Source organism: Diorhabda carinulata, chromosome 7 (assembly GCF_026250575.1).
Source record: "Diorhabda carinulata isolate Delta chromosome 7, icDioCari1.1, whole genome shotgun sequence".
Classification (NCBI taxonomy): domain Eukaryota; kingdom Metazoa; phylum Arthropoda; class Insecta; order Coleoptera; family Chrysomelidae; genus Diorhabda; species Diorhabda carinulata.
Genome location: NC_079466.1, coordinates 21,653,316 through 21,669,463, shown reverse-complemented (window position 1 = coordinate 21,669,463; position 16,148 = coordinate 21,653,316). Strand labels below are relative to the sequence as shown.

General features: G+C 33.0%; 1 protein-coding gene across 2 annotated transcripts in view; it reads right to left on the bottom strand.

The window, feature by feature from the left end:
* Nucleotides 1-14,326, bottom strand: part of LOC130896890 (heat shock protein beta-1) — a 44,119-nt gene extending 29,793 nt beyond the window's left edge. The window contains exon 1 of one of the 2 annotated variants that reach the window (XM_057805257.1): nucleotides 13,919-14,326. In XM_057805257.1, the coding sequence (XP_057661240.1) occupies nucleotides 13,919-14,094 (176 nt within the window). In that variant the 5' untranslated portion in view covers nucleotides 14,095-14,326. The remainder of the gene's footprint in view (nucleotides 1-13,918) is intronic. The other variant, XM_057805258.1, reaches the window with a different exon arrangement.
* Between the last annotated feature and the right edge of the window lie 1,822 nt (nucleotides 14,327-16,148).

Sequence of the window (16,148 nt, the reverse complement as noted above, 5' to 3'; positions counted from 1 at the left end):
AAAAACAAATTAAAGAATGTCTTTACGCTTCAGGGTCACGATTTTCTGTTGTTTTTGGTGTTTTTTTGGAAATTTTTCTTATATTTTGTAACATATGGTTTTTGCGTTGTGCAACTTTTAGATTTGAGTCCGTTTCCCAGTCCGGGTACTTTCTGAATGATTTTTTCGACTACTAAAAATTGGAAATGTCATAGAAAACAACCCCACGCTATAATAGTATTATTTATTTTCACATCAGTACTTTTATTCTCATGCCAAGAATTGTGTCTTAGTTTTTTGTTTAATTATTGTTAAAAGCAAGTTTTTAGTTTGTATAATTTATTAAAATTAAAAATTTAAAAATTTGTACGGTATATAGACATTCATATTTAGTTGAATTAGTAATTATGTCACTAATTATAAACCTATTATTCTTAATCGATGTAGCAATTAGTTAAAAATGACTTTATGGGACTCATGTGACACGTGCACCCATGCAAACTATTGAAATAGTGAACTGAGTATCCGGTAATTTATTAATTAATTTATTTATTAATATTTGAGAAACTAATCATGAAATCTTTTTTATCTTAGAATACTAATAGAAAACCATAACACAAAAAGAATGTTTAAACATCAACTAATAATCTGTATGGCCCTTTTAAACTTTTTTTCAGTTGAGAAAAGAGATGATAGTCGGATGAAGCCAAATCTGGTGAATAAAGGGAGTGTTCTAGTAATTCAAACTCTAAATCACGAATTTTTTGCATGGCAACATGAGATTTGTGTGCAGGAACGTTGTCCTGCAAAAACAAAACACTTTTGGGTAGATTTTCGCGTCTTTTCTCTTTAATTTTTTCCCGTAGAGTGGTCGGTAATGTCAAAAAGTAATCTCCAGTTATTGTTCTACCCTTATCCAAAAAATCAATCATGATTAATCCATGGCAATCCCAAAAAACTGAAGCAAGAACTTTTCCAGCAGATTTTTGGACACTAAACTTCTTAGGTCTTGAACAACCAGAGTGTCGCCATTCCATCGACTGTTGCTTTGTTTCTGGATGTTTCTAGTCAATACAATTAACTCAATATAACCATTAAAACAACTTTCTGCTCAAATCAGAATGTGTCTCTTTGTGAGCGATGAATTTCTTGGACACTCCGTTGATGCAGTGGTCTCAATTGACGTATTCATATTCGTCCTAGTCTACTGTCATAAAACAACTGTCATACTGTTCCTTCATTCATCACTCTAGTGTTGATTCAATATTTTCCCTACTTATATAGATTAGGGCTGCAATCTGTCTTAAGTTTGAGGTGGAAACATTTTTAGATAACCCTCGTATTTTAGTGGTTTTCCACGTACTTCAACATCAAACTTAAGTCGCTAAAACCAATGATTACCAATAATTTAATGTCCACGTTGGAGTTTCAAAGATGAAAATAATAAAATTGCGAGTTCGGTTGATATTCGAGATGAGTCAATTTCTATTTTTGAATTCTGACAACTTTGCGCTGACCGATTCGGGTAAGCAGACTTAAAACTGCAGAATCAACTCGAATAATAATTCACAATGAAATTAACCGAGGTGCCAAAGTAAATAAAATGAAATTATATAATTAAATAGATGATGTCATACGTATTTGGTAGTTTCTATTGTTCGCTTGTCAAATGAGTTAATAGATGACGTTCGATAAAGATTCAAGGTGAAAATATGCAAATTCAACGTTGTGATAAAAGCAAAATTGGTAAATACTATTTATAAACTGTTTCAAAATATCAGTTTCAACTTATATTAATAAATGATTATTGTGAAATTTTTCAAACTATGAAATCATTTCTTATTAACTAGTATTAAACGTTTTGCAGCAGTGATTTTACAAAAATTTACGAAAAAGACAAGTTCATGAAAAACAATCATTTTATTACCGAAATATTGAGACATTTGTCATATCTGTGGACAAGGTTTTCAATACCCTCTTCAAAGAAAGTTGCCGCCAATGAACAGACCTTGAAACTTCTGGAAACTGGATACTTGCTTGCAAGAAGTGGGACTAGTGAAGAAGATGCCGAGGAGTCAGTTACAATACTACTACAGATGGAATTGTCAAAATTTACTATTGACACAGTAATCAGAACCAAACATCGGGATATATGGTCAGCAAATATGATTGCACGTTATGTACAACGATTTGGCCACGTATCAAGAATACTATTGGGGTGATTCCTGGACATTGTATTGTTAGTACATAGACATAGGACATAAAACAATTAAAAACTTCATTATGGATTGTAGAAGGTAGCTGGGCAGATCCCAAATTGTGAAAAATCAAAGATCCTACTGAACCACGACAAATATATGTTACTTGCACTAACATAACCTAACATTGGGTCGATTGAATAAAATACTGGAACAATAAAAGATAGTTACGATAAAGATAAGCAAGGCAAGGTCTCAGATTCGATTTCCATTGAAGCAATTTCAATTTTACGAATGCTTTTAATTACCTGATATGAAAAATTAAATATACGTTATATGTGTAAGCGAAAAACGTACTGGACAACTTTGAACCGCGATTTTTAGTAAACTTGACTAGCGTTCTATTGATCAATAAATAAATGAGACGCAAGTCCCAAAAAACATGCTTGTCATCCTTTATTATATTCGCAAGATCGGTTTGCTACAAATATTTTTGTGTATCAATAATTTTCTACAGCTTGGCCTTCTAAAAATAAATACGTGGGCAAGATAAACTACGTTATAGTGTCGTTAAGTACCACCTTATTGGGAATACAAAAAAATGTGTTATTGGAATGTTTAATGAATGAATAAAATTAATTTATTCATTTCATTATGCTGTGACTAAAAATGGTTATAGAAGTATTTTTCTAAACCGCCTACCAGAATTATTTCATTTACAATGAGACATATCTATAACTAGATTGTAGATTTTCGATATCCCATTCGAAGTGGTAATTAACAACCGCCAATCATGGGTCAATAAAAATCTTCCGCAAGCTTAAAAGGTATCTCTCTGGTACACACACGTTTCGAAGCTAGCGCAAGAAAATGGAGTGGGCATTTCTGGAACAAATTCAAGCTCTTCGTACCTCTAGGAACATCACTCGCCATTTTTCAGGTTGAGTTGCTAGCAATAAACAAAAAGTGTTTGGATAGAAACTTATTTGAAAAGTAGATTCTCTCAGATAGCCTCGAAAGTTTTGAAAACATCCTAAGTAATCCTAATGTGGCTTCCATGCCGCCAGGATATACAAGGAAATGAGGAAGCAGACATCCTTGCCAAAAAAGGGTCAGCGACTCCATACCTTTGACCACAAACCAACTTTGGCTACATAAATAACGAACTTAACGAATGGCTAAAGAAACAGATGGAGTATTACTGGAAAAACACTTTAGGCCTTAAATAATCGAAAAGATTCATGACCATATCAGCTAAGAAGTCTGGAGAACTTTTTGTGGTGATCAGAACCGACATGAAACTGGTGGTCGATCTTCTGACAGGTCTGTGGCCCTTCAAATATCACCTTGAGACTATGGGCATGGCAGAGGATGACAACTGCAAGTAAGTCATGGAAACAGCAGAACATCTACTCTGCGAATGTCCTGGTCAATTCGTTAAAAGGCTCAAGTACCATAAAGGAGTAGTACTAGCACCTAGGGAAGTTGGACACAAAACCCCCCTAGAAATAGCCTCCTTTGGGAGGAATCTACATATTTTGGAAGCAGAATAATGAGATGTGGAGTCTTGTAGAAAATATCTTCTAGGTATAGATGGAGAATGGCTGTAAAGACAAAACGACTCCCCAAAACAATCTACAAATCTCTATCTATTGCTATATTCAACAGGCATCCTTGCCAAAAAAGGAGCAGCGACTCCATACCTTGGACCACAAACCAACCTTGGCTACATCAATAACGAACTGAACGAATGGCTAAAGAATCAGGTGGAGTTTTACTGGAAAAACACTTTAGGCCTTAAATAATCGAAAAGATTCATGACCATATCAGCTAAGAAGTCTGGAGAACTTTTTGTGATGACCAGAAACGACATGAAACTGGTGGTCGATCTTCTGACAGGTCAGTGCCCCTTCAAATATCACCTTCAGACTATGGGCATGGCAGAGGATGACAACTGCAAGTAAGTCATGGAAACAGCAGAGCATCTATTCTGCTAATGTCCTGGTCAATTCGCTAAAAGGCTCAAGTACCTTAAAGGAGTAGTACTAACACCTAGGGAAGTTGGACACAAAACCCCCCTAGAAATAGCCTCCTTTGGGAGGAATCTACATATTTTGGAAGCAGAATAATGAGATGTGGAGTCTTGTAGAAAATATCTTCTAGGTATAGATGGAGAATGGCTGTAAAGACAAAACGACTCCCCAAAACAATCTACAAATCTCTATCTATTGCTATATTCAGCAGACATCCTTGCCAAAAAAGGAGCAGCGACTCCATACCTTGGACCACAAACCAACCTTGGCTACATCAATAACGAACTGAACGAATGGCTAAAGAAACAGGTGGAGTTTTACTGGAAAAACACTTTAGGCCTTAAATAATCGAAAAGATTCATGACCATATCAGCTAAGAAGTCTGGAGAACTTTTTGTGATGACCAGAACCGACATGAAACTGGTGGTCGATCTTCTGACAGGTCTGTGGCCCTTCAAATATCACCTTGAGACTATGGGCATGGCAGAGGATGACAACTGCAAGTAAGTCATGGAAACAGCAGAGCATCTATTCTGCTAATGTCCTGGTCAATTCGCTAAAAGGCTCAAGTACCTTAAAGGAGTAGTACTAACACCTAGGGAAGTTGGACACAAAACCCCCCTAGAAATAGCCTCCTTTGGGAGGAATCTACATATTTTGGAAGCAGAATAATGAGATGTGGAGTCTTGTAGAAAATATCTTCTAGGTATAGATGGAGAATGGCTGTAAAGACAAAACGACTCCCCAAAACAATCTACAAATCTCTATCTATTGCTATATTCAGCAGACATCCTTGCCAAAAAAGGAGCAGCGACTCCATACCTTGGACCACAAACCAACCTTAGCTACATCAATAACGAACTGAACGAATGGCTAAAGAAACAGGTGGAGTTTTACTGGAAAAACACTTTAGGCCTTAAATAATCGAAAAGATTCATGACCATATCAGCTAAGAAGTCTGGAGAACTTTTTGTGGTGACCAGAACCGACATGAAACTGGTGGTCGATCTTCTGACAGGTCTGTGGCCCTTCAAATATCACCTTGAGACTATGGGCATGGCAGAGGATGACAACTGCAAGTAAGTCATGGAAACAGCAGAGCATCTATTCTGCTAATGTCCTGGTCAATTCGCTAAAAGGCTCAAGTACCTTAAAGGAGTAGTACTAACACCTAGGGAAGTTGGACACAAAACCCCCCTAGAAATAGCCTCCTTTGAGAGGAATCTACATATTTTAGAAGCAGAATAATGAGATGTGGAGTCTTGTACAAAATATCTTCTAGGTATAGATGGAGAATGGCTGTAAAGACAAAACGACTCCCCAAAACAATCTACAAATCTCTATCTATTGCTATATTCAGCAGACATCCTTGCCAAAAAAGGAGCAGCGACTCCATACCTTGGACCACAAACCAACTTTGGCTACATAAATAACGAACTTAACGAATGGCTAAAGAAACAGATGGAGTATTACTGGAAAAACACTTTAGGCCTTAAATAATCGAAAAGATTCATGACCATATCAGCTAAGAAGTCTGGAGAACTTTTTGTGGTGATCAGAACCGACATGAAACTGGTGGTCGATCTTCTGACAGGTCTGTGGCCCTTCAAATATCACCTTGAGACTATGGGCATGGCAGAGGATGACAACTGCAAGTAAGTCATGGAAACAGCAGAACATCTACTCTGCGAATGTCCTGGTCAATTCGTTAAAAGGCTCAAGTACCATAAAGGAGTAGTACTAGCACCTAGGGAAGTTGGACACAAAACCCCCCTAGAAATAGCCTCCTTTGGGAGGAATCTACATATTTTGGAAGCAGAATAATGAGATGTGGAGTCTTGTAGAAAATATCTTCTAGGTATAGATGGAGAATGGCTGTAAAGACAAAACGACTCCCCAAAACAATCTACAAATCTCTATCTATTGCTATATTCAGCAGACATCCTTGCCAAAAAAGGAGCAGCGACTCCATACCTTGGACCACAAACCAACCTTGGCTACATCAATAACGAACTGAACGAATGGCTAAAGAAACAGGTGGAGTTTTACTGGAAAAACACTTTAGGCCTTAAATAATCGAAAAGATTCATGACCATATCAGCTAAGAAGTCTGGAGAACTTTTTGTGGTGACCAGAACCGACATGAAACTGGTGGTCGATCTTCTGACAGGTCTGTGGCCCTTCAAATATCACCTTGAGACTATGGGCATGGCAGAGGATGACAACTGCAAGTAAGTCATGGAAACAGCAGAGCATCTATTCTGCTAATGTCCTGGTCAATTCGCTAAAAGGCTCAAGTACCTTAAAGGAGTAGTACTAACACCTAGGGAAGTTGGACACAAAACCCCCCTAGAAATAGCCTCCTTTGGGAGGAATCTACATATTTTGGAAGCAGAATAATGAGATGTGTAGTCTTGTAGAAAATATCTTCTAGGTATAGATGGAGAATGGCTGTAAAGACAAAACGACTCCACAAAACAATCTACAATCTCTATCTAAGTACATCTAACTAAATATTGTAGATTAAAATCTATAATCAGTGAACTTTTAAACAAAACGAACGACCTAGTCAATATTTTTGAGTTGTATTTAGTTAATTCAAAATATTTTTTTCGTAGGGCTCGGTATATTATATACATGTTTACAGAGAGCTATAGTGATTCAATAAGTAGCAAGTCAAATAATGATAACATTTTTGATAACATTCTTCCCATCCGTAAAAATGTTTGTTCAAACCTTGCATTTTAAATTCCTCGGACCTCTATAAATAACCTTAGATAAATATTTGTATCAAATCAGTTCAATTTTATAAACTTATATTTAAAATTATCCGAAAAAAATTAATTTTTGTTTATTTGACCGAGACTACGACTGGCTCCGAATGCAATACTCTAATTCAAGTAAGAGGTTTTTTGACATTGTATCCTGATTGGGTTAATAATGATAATTTTTTTAATACAGACTGAAAATATACAGGTTGTTTCAAAAAAAGTCTATAAGATAGATAGAAAACTGAAAAACCCCAAAGCAGAACAGCTAGCGACAGTGCGACATTGTCGCAGAACGAGGAAGAGGCCTGCAGAAAGATTGGCCCTATGTAAAATTAGGTTGCAGCTCGTAAAAACGCGTGTTACTAAGAAAACTACAATATAAGCTTACTTGCAGAATATGTTTAATATACTGCAGAAAACCGAATAATAAACACAATCATTAAATATTACTCATGCAATTTTATACCTGTATTTTTATTTTTTTCCTGATCAATATGTCTTTCAAATGCCTTTAAACTTCGGGGAAACGCCGCAGATCCAAAAATAATGCACAGAAAATAATGTAATTCCTGCAGAAAGTTTTTGAGGTATTTTGAGTCTATCGCAGAAAGACCAAGAACATTCTGCTTTGGAGATGAAAAATATTTGAGTTTGCTCGGTAAAAAATTTTCGTAACGACATCCGTATTCAAGATAAAGGGCATTGACACATTTTTTACTATTTTGCCGCAACTACTGGCAACATTGAATTGAAGTTTCATACGAATATGTTTTGGAAGCTGAAACATCCAATGAATTTGTTTTTATGCCCGATTCTCATAGAGGGCTCTAGTTACAAGGTTCGTACCAAGTGAACTTAAACATCATTAAATTTTACACCAAAAAGGTACTCTTGATAAAACTCGATACTGTGTACCGTTTTCGGAATATTTTGATTTGAAAATTATGAAGTAATAACCGATGCTGGTATAAAGTAATGATAAAGTTATTTATTATTATTATCACTAATTAGTAAGCATTACGTGAATTTAAAATTTTTTGTCGCCTAAATAAGACCCCATCGATAAAACGGATACATTTAAAAAAATTGGGACTGAGGGCTTTAGTTTCTTGTAACGTTCCCAGTCTAATCAGTATAGAATAGCGTTACGAAAATTATTTACTGAGCAAAGCCCAAATATTTCCCAGTTTCCTATCTATTCTAGAAACGGCATCACCTTTTTTGAAACACCCTGTATATTAAGGTAATTCATTTCCGAATAAAATTTTTTTTGGACTCAAGCAAAATATTGATATAAGTATAGACAGAAAAATGGTTACAGAGTTTTACCATTTAAATTGTATGTAAAAATTTTTTTTTTCAAATTTTTAATACTTTTTACAAAAATGCAAATCAGTTTGATGGACCTTGTGGGAAATTTTTTTCAAAAACAGTGCTTTAACGACTCCTATTGGTGAATCAAAATGAGTTTATTTATATAATCGAAAAATTTCAATTTAATTTATAAGTTTTGAGAAAACTCACACGAATTTTATTTTTTATCAACTGAGAAACTTCAAAATGTTTTTTTTTTAATTTAAATAAATGAATTGTACATTATTTATCGTTTAGTTAATTATTTATAAATCAAAACCGAAGTTTTCATTATAAATATATTATATGTTTCAGTTTTAGAGATAAAAAGTGTCCAATTAGCTATAAAAAAGTTTTTTATTCCAATTTTCAACTGATTTATTAATTTTAAAACAATTTTTTATTGCTGTTGTTAAAGAGTTTCGAAACATTTTTTGGAAATTAATAAATTAGTTGAAAATTGAGATAAAAAACCTTTTTTATAACTAATTGGACACATTTTATCTCTAAAACTGAAAAATATAATATAGTTATAATGAAAACTTCGCGTTTTGGTTAATAAATAATTAACTAAGCGATAAATAATGCATAATTTATTTTTTTAAATATAGACAAAGATACATACACATAAAAAAACATTTTGAAGTTTGTCAGTTGGTAAAAAATGAAATTCTTGTAAATTTGTTCAAAAATTATAAATTAAACAGAAATTTTACGATTATAAAATCAAAAACTCTTAAAATCGGCATACATGAAATTTTGATGATATATATCTTTTAAACGATTAATTTAATCGCCAAAAAATAAGATACCATTTTTATAGACCAGTCAATTTCGCACAAAAATTTCTATTACAAACTTTATAACAGCCATTTCTTGCAGAGTTATAAAATTCATAAAAGAAAATGATATTTGACTTGAAATATTTAACCTTAGAACTTCAATATCATTCAAATTGTGAGGTTTACGGAAAAAATATCAGATACGTTTTTTGTACAGCATCAAATTATCTACAAAATACATTTTTCTGTACGAATTCTTTTTTTTTTAATGGACTGAGAAAAAAATAAAAAAACTGCGATGCGGAGGATCTTCCTATTAAAATGAAGAGCTCAAATTTGGTGGGATTGTTTTTAAGTTGTCAATCAACTCATGTTTCCGTGTCGGTATTTTAAAAAATAGTTGAGTTCTAAAAATTTGCATTTTAAATAGTAAAACTTTATATTTGAATTGTTAATACTTAAAATTGATATTAAGAGCCCAAACTAGATGAGAATTTTCATTTTTTCAGAAATGAAACACCCTTATATATAAATTGCACAAAATAGAGACCATTTTCAACATTTTTTTGGTATAATATATTATAGATTGAAGTATTGATGTGATACCGTCAATATATTGATCGTGTGAGAGCTGTCGACAAGATCCCCGATGAAGTTAACAACTCGAAGTACTTGTCCACACACTCGTGTGACATTGTGGAGACCGATCACTTGGCGACATGGACGTTCAAGAAGCAGCTACTGCTGCATTGTTCACTTCTCGATTTATTATAACCACTTATTCGTCATACAAAGATAATAATTGAAACTTAATCCCACTCAAGTCTCTTGATTCACAAAAAACGACTATGATCGGAAGTTACGCGAGGTGAAGTTGTGGCTACACTATTTTATTTAATTCAACTTCATGAGGTAGTGCAGGGCCTGTGCACTGGAATAGGAGAAGTTCAGGACGATTTTCAACGCCATCTCTGTTACTGGCTCACATCTAAAAGCTTACTTTTTGGTGTTTTATTTTTAAATGTTTGTCAATCTGGATTCTGAAACTAAGTTGCAATCATGCATCGAGAAACAACGTCCATCTTGCAAAGGTATTTGATATTGTTTGTTTATTAGTTATTTGCATTTTTGTGCATTTAAAAGTTATTATTTGTTGCGAATTGTGCTGTCGTGTTTACTTACTCAATATGAGTACACGAGTAAAGGCCTGCTGTGTACCTGGATGCACGAATAAGCAAGCGAAAAGGTGAGAGTAATATTTGCTATTTATCAACATAAAAATATTTAAATTGAAATCAATTCCATCTACCTATATCTTATATAAACCATTTAATTGTGAAATTTAGATGGTCGGACCTGGTTGTCACCTAAATTGTAAATGAAACCAAATATTTTACAAAATACTTGATTTAAACAGCATTTACTCGAGTTATTTTCAAATTTCCCGCGAAATTAGCATGGATATGAACCTTAGATCAAATCTTCGATTATAGAAATCTTTTTGTTAGTACGGCGCCAGTCCGAGAGATGTCGCTAGAATCGAAATTTTTATACAGAGTGGCAGATCCATCGAGTACATAATCTTTGAGGTAGTGCAATAGATTATAAGTAAGTGGTCGATCGGATGAGTTAAGTACAAATATGCCATCAAAAAGAAATGCGCAGTTTTAAGAGATCGTTAATTTCAATGACTTCTTACAAGATTGTGAGACTCACATTTATGACGTGACAGCTATAAAGAAATTCTCTATTTTTCCAAAAGTATTCCATCTATGTAATAAAATAGGAAATTGTACGCAAACAAAGAAACTATTCAAAGAATTGATGGGATTCTACCGTTCCTAATACGGTTTATAACAACTAATTATTTTCTAAATTTGGTACAAATAATGTAATTCACATAAAAGAAACATAATATACGATAGAGACGTTGTGGAAAAATATTATGTATCCCATAAATTTTTTCAGCAAATAAACTTTCTTATACGAACAATTGATAAACGAAAAAATACTAGAAACTGTTCTAATTACATAAATAGTAGTTTCTTCTAAATCTAAAATCTTAAAAAACAAGGGTATTAAACTGTAGGTTCAGATCAAGTAGATCTAACCCAATGTTTTCCAACATGGGGCCCACACTCCACAGGACAATAGTTTAATCCTTTGGCTCGGGGTCATTAAAATGCAATACTAGATTTCGGTACCAAATATAATTATTATATATGTATAATCTGGCTTGACGAGACCAAAATATCAACTGAGTGTTTGGCGTCGTCAAGACTTCTCTGTGGCAGACAACAGGCTCCGTGGGAAACCCCGGACTTATCGCTGCAGTACTTCACAACTTACAGTTAGTGTTAAGTGGTTTGGTTATTGATCGCGAAGACCGGTTGTTGATATTCAAAGAGGTGGCTCAACTAAACTATTAGTTAGACAATCGTGAAACCCAAACTGACCCAAATTTAATGTAAAAAACTGTTTACGAAACGTTCAAGTGTCGAAGTTCGAGAATAGTTGACGCAGTGGAATAAACGCATCGACCTGAAATCTATTATTAATTTAAGGGGACAAATTTTGATGCCTGATGTCCAGTAGTTATCAAACTATATCACAATTGTCTCATTCCATCGAAATTCGATGGTTGAAGATGCAGGTGCATTCTTCAAAAAGGCGTCTTGGAAGTTTTTGTAAGTCTTCTACAAGTTAACCTCTGAGGATTAATATTTAAAATCACCATCTTTGAATTCCGTCCGTTTAAAGATAATTTAAAGAGCCTCATGATAAATTAAACTTCATCTTCTATGAGTTTTGATCTACATTACCGTTAATTGGTTGGTTAAACTTCGGAAAAAAATTTTTACAGGATTTGCATAGCTCAGATTTTGAAGAATAAATTATATAACGACTTAACCTAACCTTGAATTGCAAAAACTTCAATTTCAAAAACAAAAGAGGTCTACAAAATTCAACAAAACTAATATTTATGTCTACTGACATTTTGAAAGTTGTTTTTTGTTTCATATAGATTTAATATTTTATCAAAAAAACAATTCTAGTTAATTATTGTAAGTAATTTTTAATTTTTTTATACTACATTATACTTTCGAGTACATTTATAGTCCCCGATGATGGATACATTGAAAGTTCGGAATATATATTGCCACAACCCCACAACAATAACATTTATAACCTAGTTGGCATATGCTTCCTTTGTCCATTAAACTAAAAACTAGCTAGACTGAAAACTGCAGATGAAATATTAATGTAGGAACGATATGACAATTATCTAAGCATTATCGAACGATCTAACCTAACCTAAGCTATGAAAACTCAACGAATGAATCAAACCTAACCTCAAAGTGGACGGATTTCAATTTAAAAAAAAAAGAAATCTACTGTTCTTTTGAAAGTTGTTTTTTGATGGATATGAATTTAATATTTTATTAACAAATTAAGATAACTCAATTTTTGGTTAATAAATGTTAATAATTCATATAAAGTCTGGTATTTTATTGCCACAACCCCACAACAATCACATTTATAACCTATTTGGCAAAGAATTCCTTTGACTATTAAACTGAAAACTATAAATATATTAATAATAATTTAGGAAATACCTATATGATAATTTCTAGCTATCTGAGAATGATTTTGATATCTAGTTAAACAGTTCGCAAAAATCTGTTACTGATTGTTTCTGACTCCTGTGAGAACAAACCTAATAACGCAGTTTTGAAGCCTTGCAGCTTGGCCTTAACAAGCCTTTTTATAAATGATAATTTGATGACGTGATTAGATAGATAAAATGACGAATTTGAAACTGAATTATTTCTTTACATTTACAAATTCTACTTGTACTATTTCCCAAATCTATGTATTTAATAAATTTAAGTAAAAATCGGTAATTGGGGCAATCATTTTTACATTTTTTGAGGCGTTATACACCTCAATATTAAAAAAGTTTCTTTCGGTCCAAATTAAATTTGTTATGAATTTCTAAAACGCCATGAAGTTGTCATTTTTCCCGGACGTAAAAGCAAAGTAATCAAGTGAAGTTTTGAAAGAAAAATATGAAAGTTCTTCACAAATTTTAATGTTCTCTAGAGACTATTAACTTTTGTGGTGAGAGTTACTCAATAAAAGTTTGAGAAGCACTGTTACAGAACTGGGTATTACGTAAAAAAAAAGTACAGACAAAAATTCATTTTGGAACCTATAATCATCGCCTAATAAGGCGTAGGTGATAATTATTTTTCAATTATGTATCAATAAATCAAATTCTGGTTAAGGAAACTCACTTGACCGCTTTATAATTAAAATTCGTTTTTAATCACGATAATTAACAACATAACCTCAATCTTTTTAAATTCTAATTTGAATGAATCCAAAAATAAAGCAGATTATTTTCTGTTACTTTTGTTTGAAATGAATTTGTAAAAATTTTTTCACGTAATGTGTTCACTTGGAAAGATTTTACGTGTTACTTCAGATTTACAGAAATAAAAATTGTACTATATCTGCATCTGGCATTTAAAAACTATATTTAGAAAGTTAATGACTACATATCTTTACTAGAAATATATTATTAATTACATATGGAATATAAACTATATTCTAGTACTGTTTTCGATAAATTTTAAAGTAGCAAACTTACTTTTCTAAGAAAAATCAACAAAATATTTAGTTCTTATAGAGATTTAAATCTTTGTTTGTAAAGAACTTTAAATCAATATTCAGTTCACTTCGTTAAATAACCGATTTATTTTGACAAAAAAAAATATAATATTCATTCAAATATTTACCTGGTGGTACTTCTGAAAAAATTATTGGCCTCCCGGCTTGTCAATTCCGATCTGAATTTGTTCATTTCTTCTTCCATTTTTCTCATCTCGGCGTCGAATCTTTCCCTGATACTGCTAAATTCCGTATCGATAACACTGAAGTCGCCCATTTTGATGGGAATGTTGCGGTTTGCCATTGTGATTTTTTTAAAAAAAACTGCACTTACGGTCACTACACGAAAAGCGATGATCACTCTTTAGTTTGACGGTGCGTTGTTACTTCTGATAAAGCACTAAATTACACTAGCGCTCGGAACCGGGGATGGATGGTTTTAAATAGAATTGTGAGGGGTACAGACAAGTCTTGCGCAACTCTTTTACTCCTCTGCCCACCGCCTCTGCGATCCGCGGATACCGAACAGCGTGTTGACGACAAGCATGTTAGCGACGTTGCCAAAGCTTACTTTATTTCCAAGTTTTCAAGATACAAAACAATAGTTCTCATTCATATTAAACTTACTTTAGACTGGTACAAGATTATAAGTTCTTCATCAAGATGTTTAATAGTCGAACGCCTATTCATACGAACAATTATGTATATTTTATTAAATAAAAAATCTTATATTTTATCAAAAATAAATGCATTAAACGCCATTTCAATACTGAAATCGGTTTATCACTATTCAATTTATTATCAGAATTCATATATCAAAGAGATTCGTTAGATGATTTTTAGGTAGGATGAGGGAGTTTTTTTTTGGAGGAAGGTTTGATGGACTTGTTCCTGATATAGGAGTTGCTCCTCTGCAGGGCTGAGGTTGTGGTGGTTGCGTGGGGTTGTGGTGGTTACGTGGGGTAGTGCTATCCTGGCGGAAAGGAGGAAAAGCGAACGAACATTGGCAAGAAGACTATGAGAAGAATAATTCATGGGTCTTTTCTGAAATTAGACAACAATGTAATTTAAACGTCGACGTAGATATCTGTGGGTTGTTATATGTATAACTATTTTTGGTATTTTGACATTTTCCTTCTGTCGACGGTTGAGGAAATAAATTTAATTAGAATTGACTAACACAACAAAGTCTTAGAAATCGATATTACCTACGTTTATGTTGTTTTGGCATGTGATTCGTGATACGAAAAATGCGAAATGAGTCAATATTTATGTTTCTATGGAAATTTACAAAATAGAGAGGTAGAAAATGATTCAAAACGCATGAAGCCAAGTTTGTTACTTTTTTTGGATATGAAAATGATCCATTACCTTCCGTGTTCGTTACATGTGTCATTAGAAAAACTTCCAAATCCAAAGAAATATACGAGGGGATTCTCTAAGTTTCAATTTTGAAGTTTTAATACAATTAATTTGAGTTATGTGATTTTCGGATAACCCCAATCCATCTAAATGGTTCAATCTTTCGGAATTACCTCGTATATGAAAGCCTATTTATACGAAAAATTCATTCAAATAAGAGAAAATAGAAATAGAGATTTATTTCGACATATTAGGCCTAGCTGAAAAAATATACTTCCGATATTAATATTTTTAAAAAGCCAGCTATATCCTAATCGTTATATTCACAAATAGCTGGCAATAATTCACTCCCAAAGTACTGTTGAATTGTATCGAATTTTTCCGGTATATGTTTAACAAGCATATATTTTAAATATACTATAAAATATGAATGTTTCAATAAATCTAAGGAGTAATTTATGGTTTCACGATAACTTATATATTTAAGACGCAAACCGAAAACCTAAGCTGTAAAGAATTAAAGAAAAATTCTATATTTGTCAGTTATTAAAATCTTACACCGCCATCTATGTGACGAATGGATAATTCAACCTGCTTGTATTTACAGACGTATCGAATAGATGGCGTAGCAATACCATAAAGCTTATTTATTGTAAAATAAAATTTAATATATATTGTGAAAATGGAATTTTGTCAAAAATTATATTATTTGTATTATTAACATTTTTTCAATTATTATTTCAATATCAGTACTTCATTTCGATTAACAACCATAACTAAAAGATTAAGAGAGGTTTTTTTTGGACGGGTTAAGGAAATTATTCATGTTGAGGAAGGGATTTATTGGGTTCCGCCCTGATATAAGAAATACTCCTCTGCAGGGAACAAAAGGTTAACAGAAACTATTCCATTTATATTCTATTTGTAGTCAAATTAAGGGCGGAGCGTTTGAAAAAACACTTACAGGGTGGTATATATTATAATTTTACTCGATTC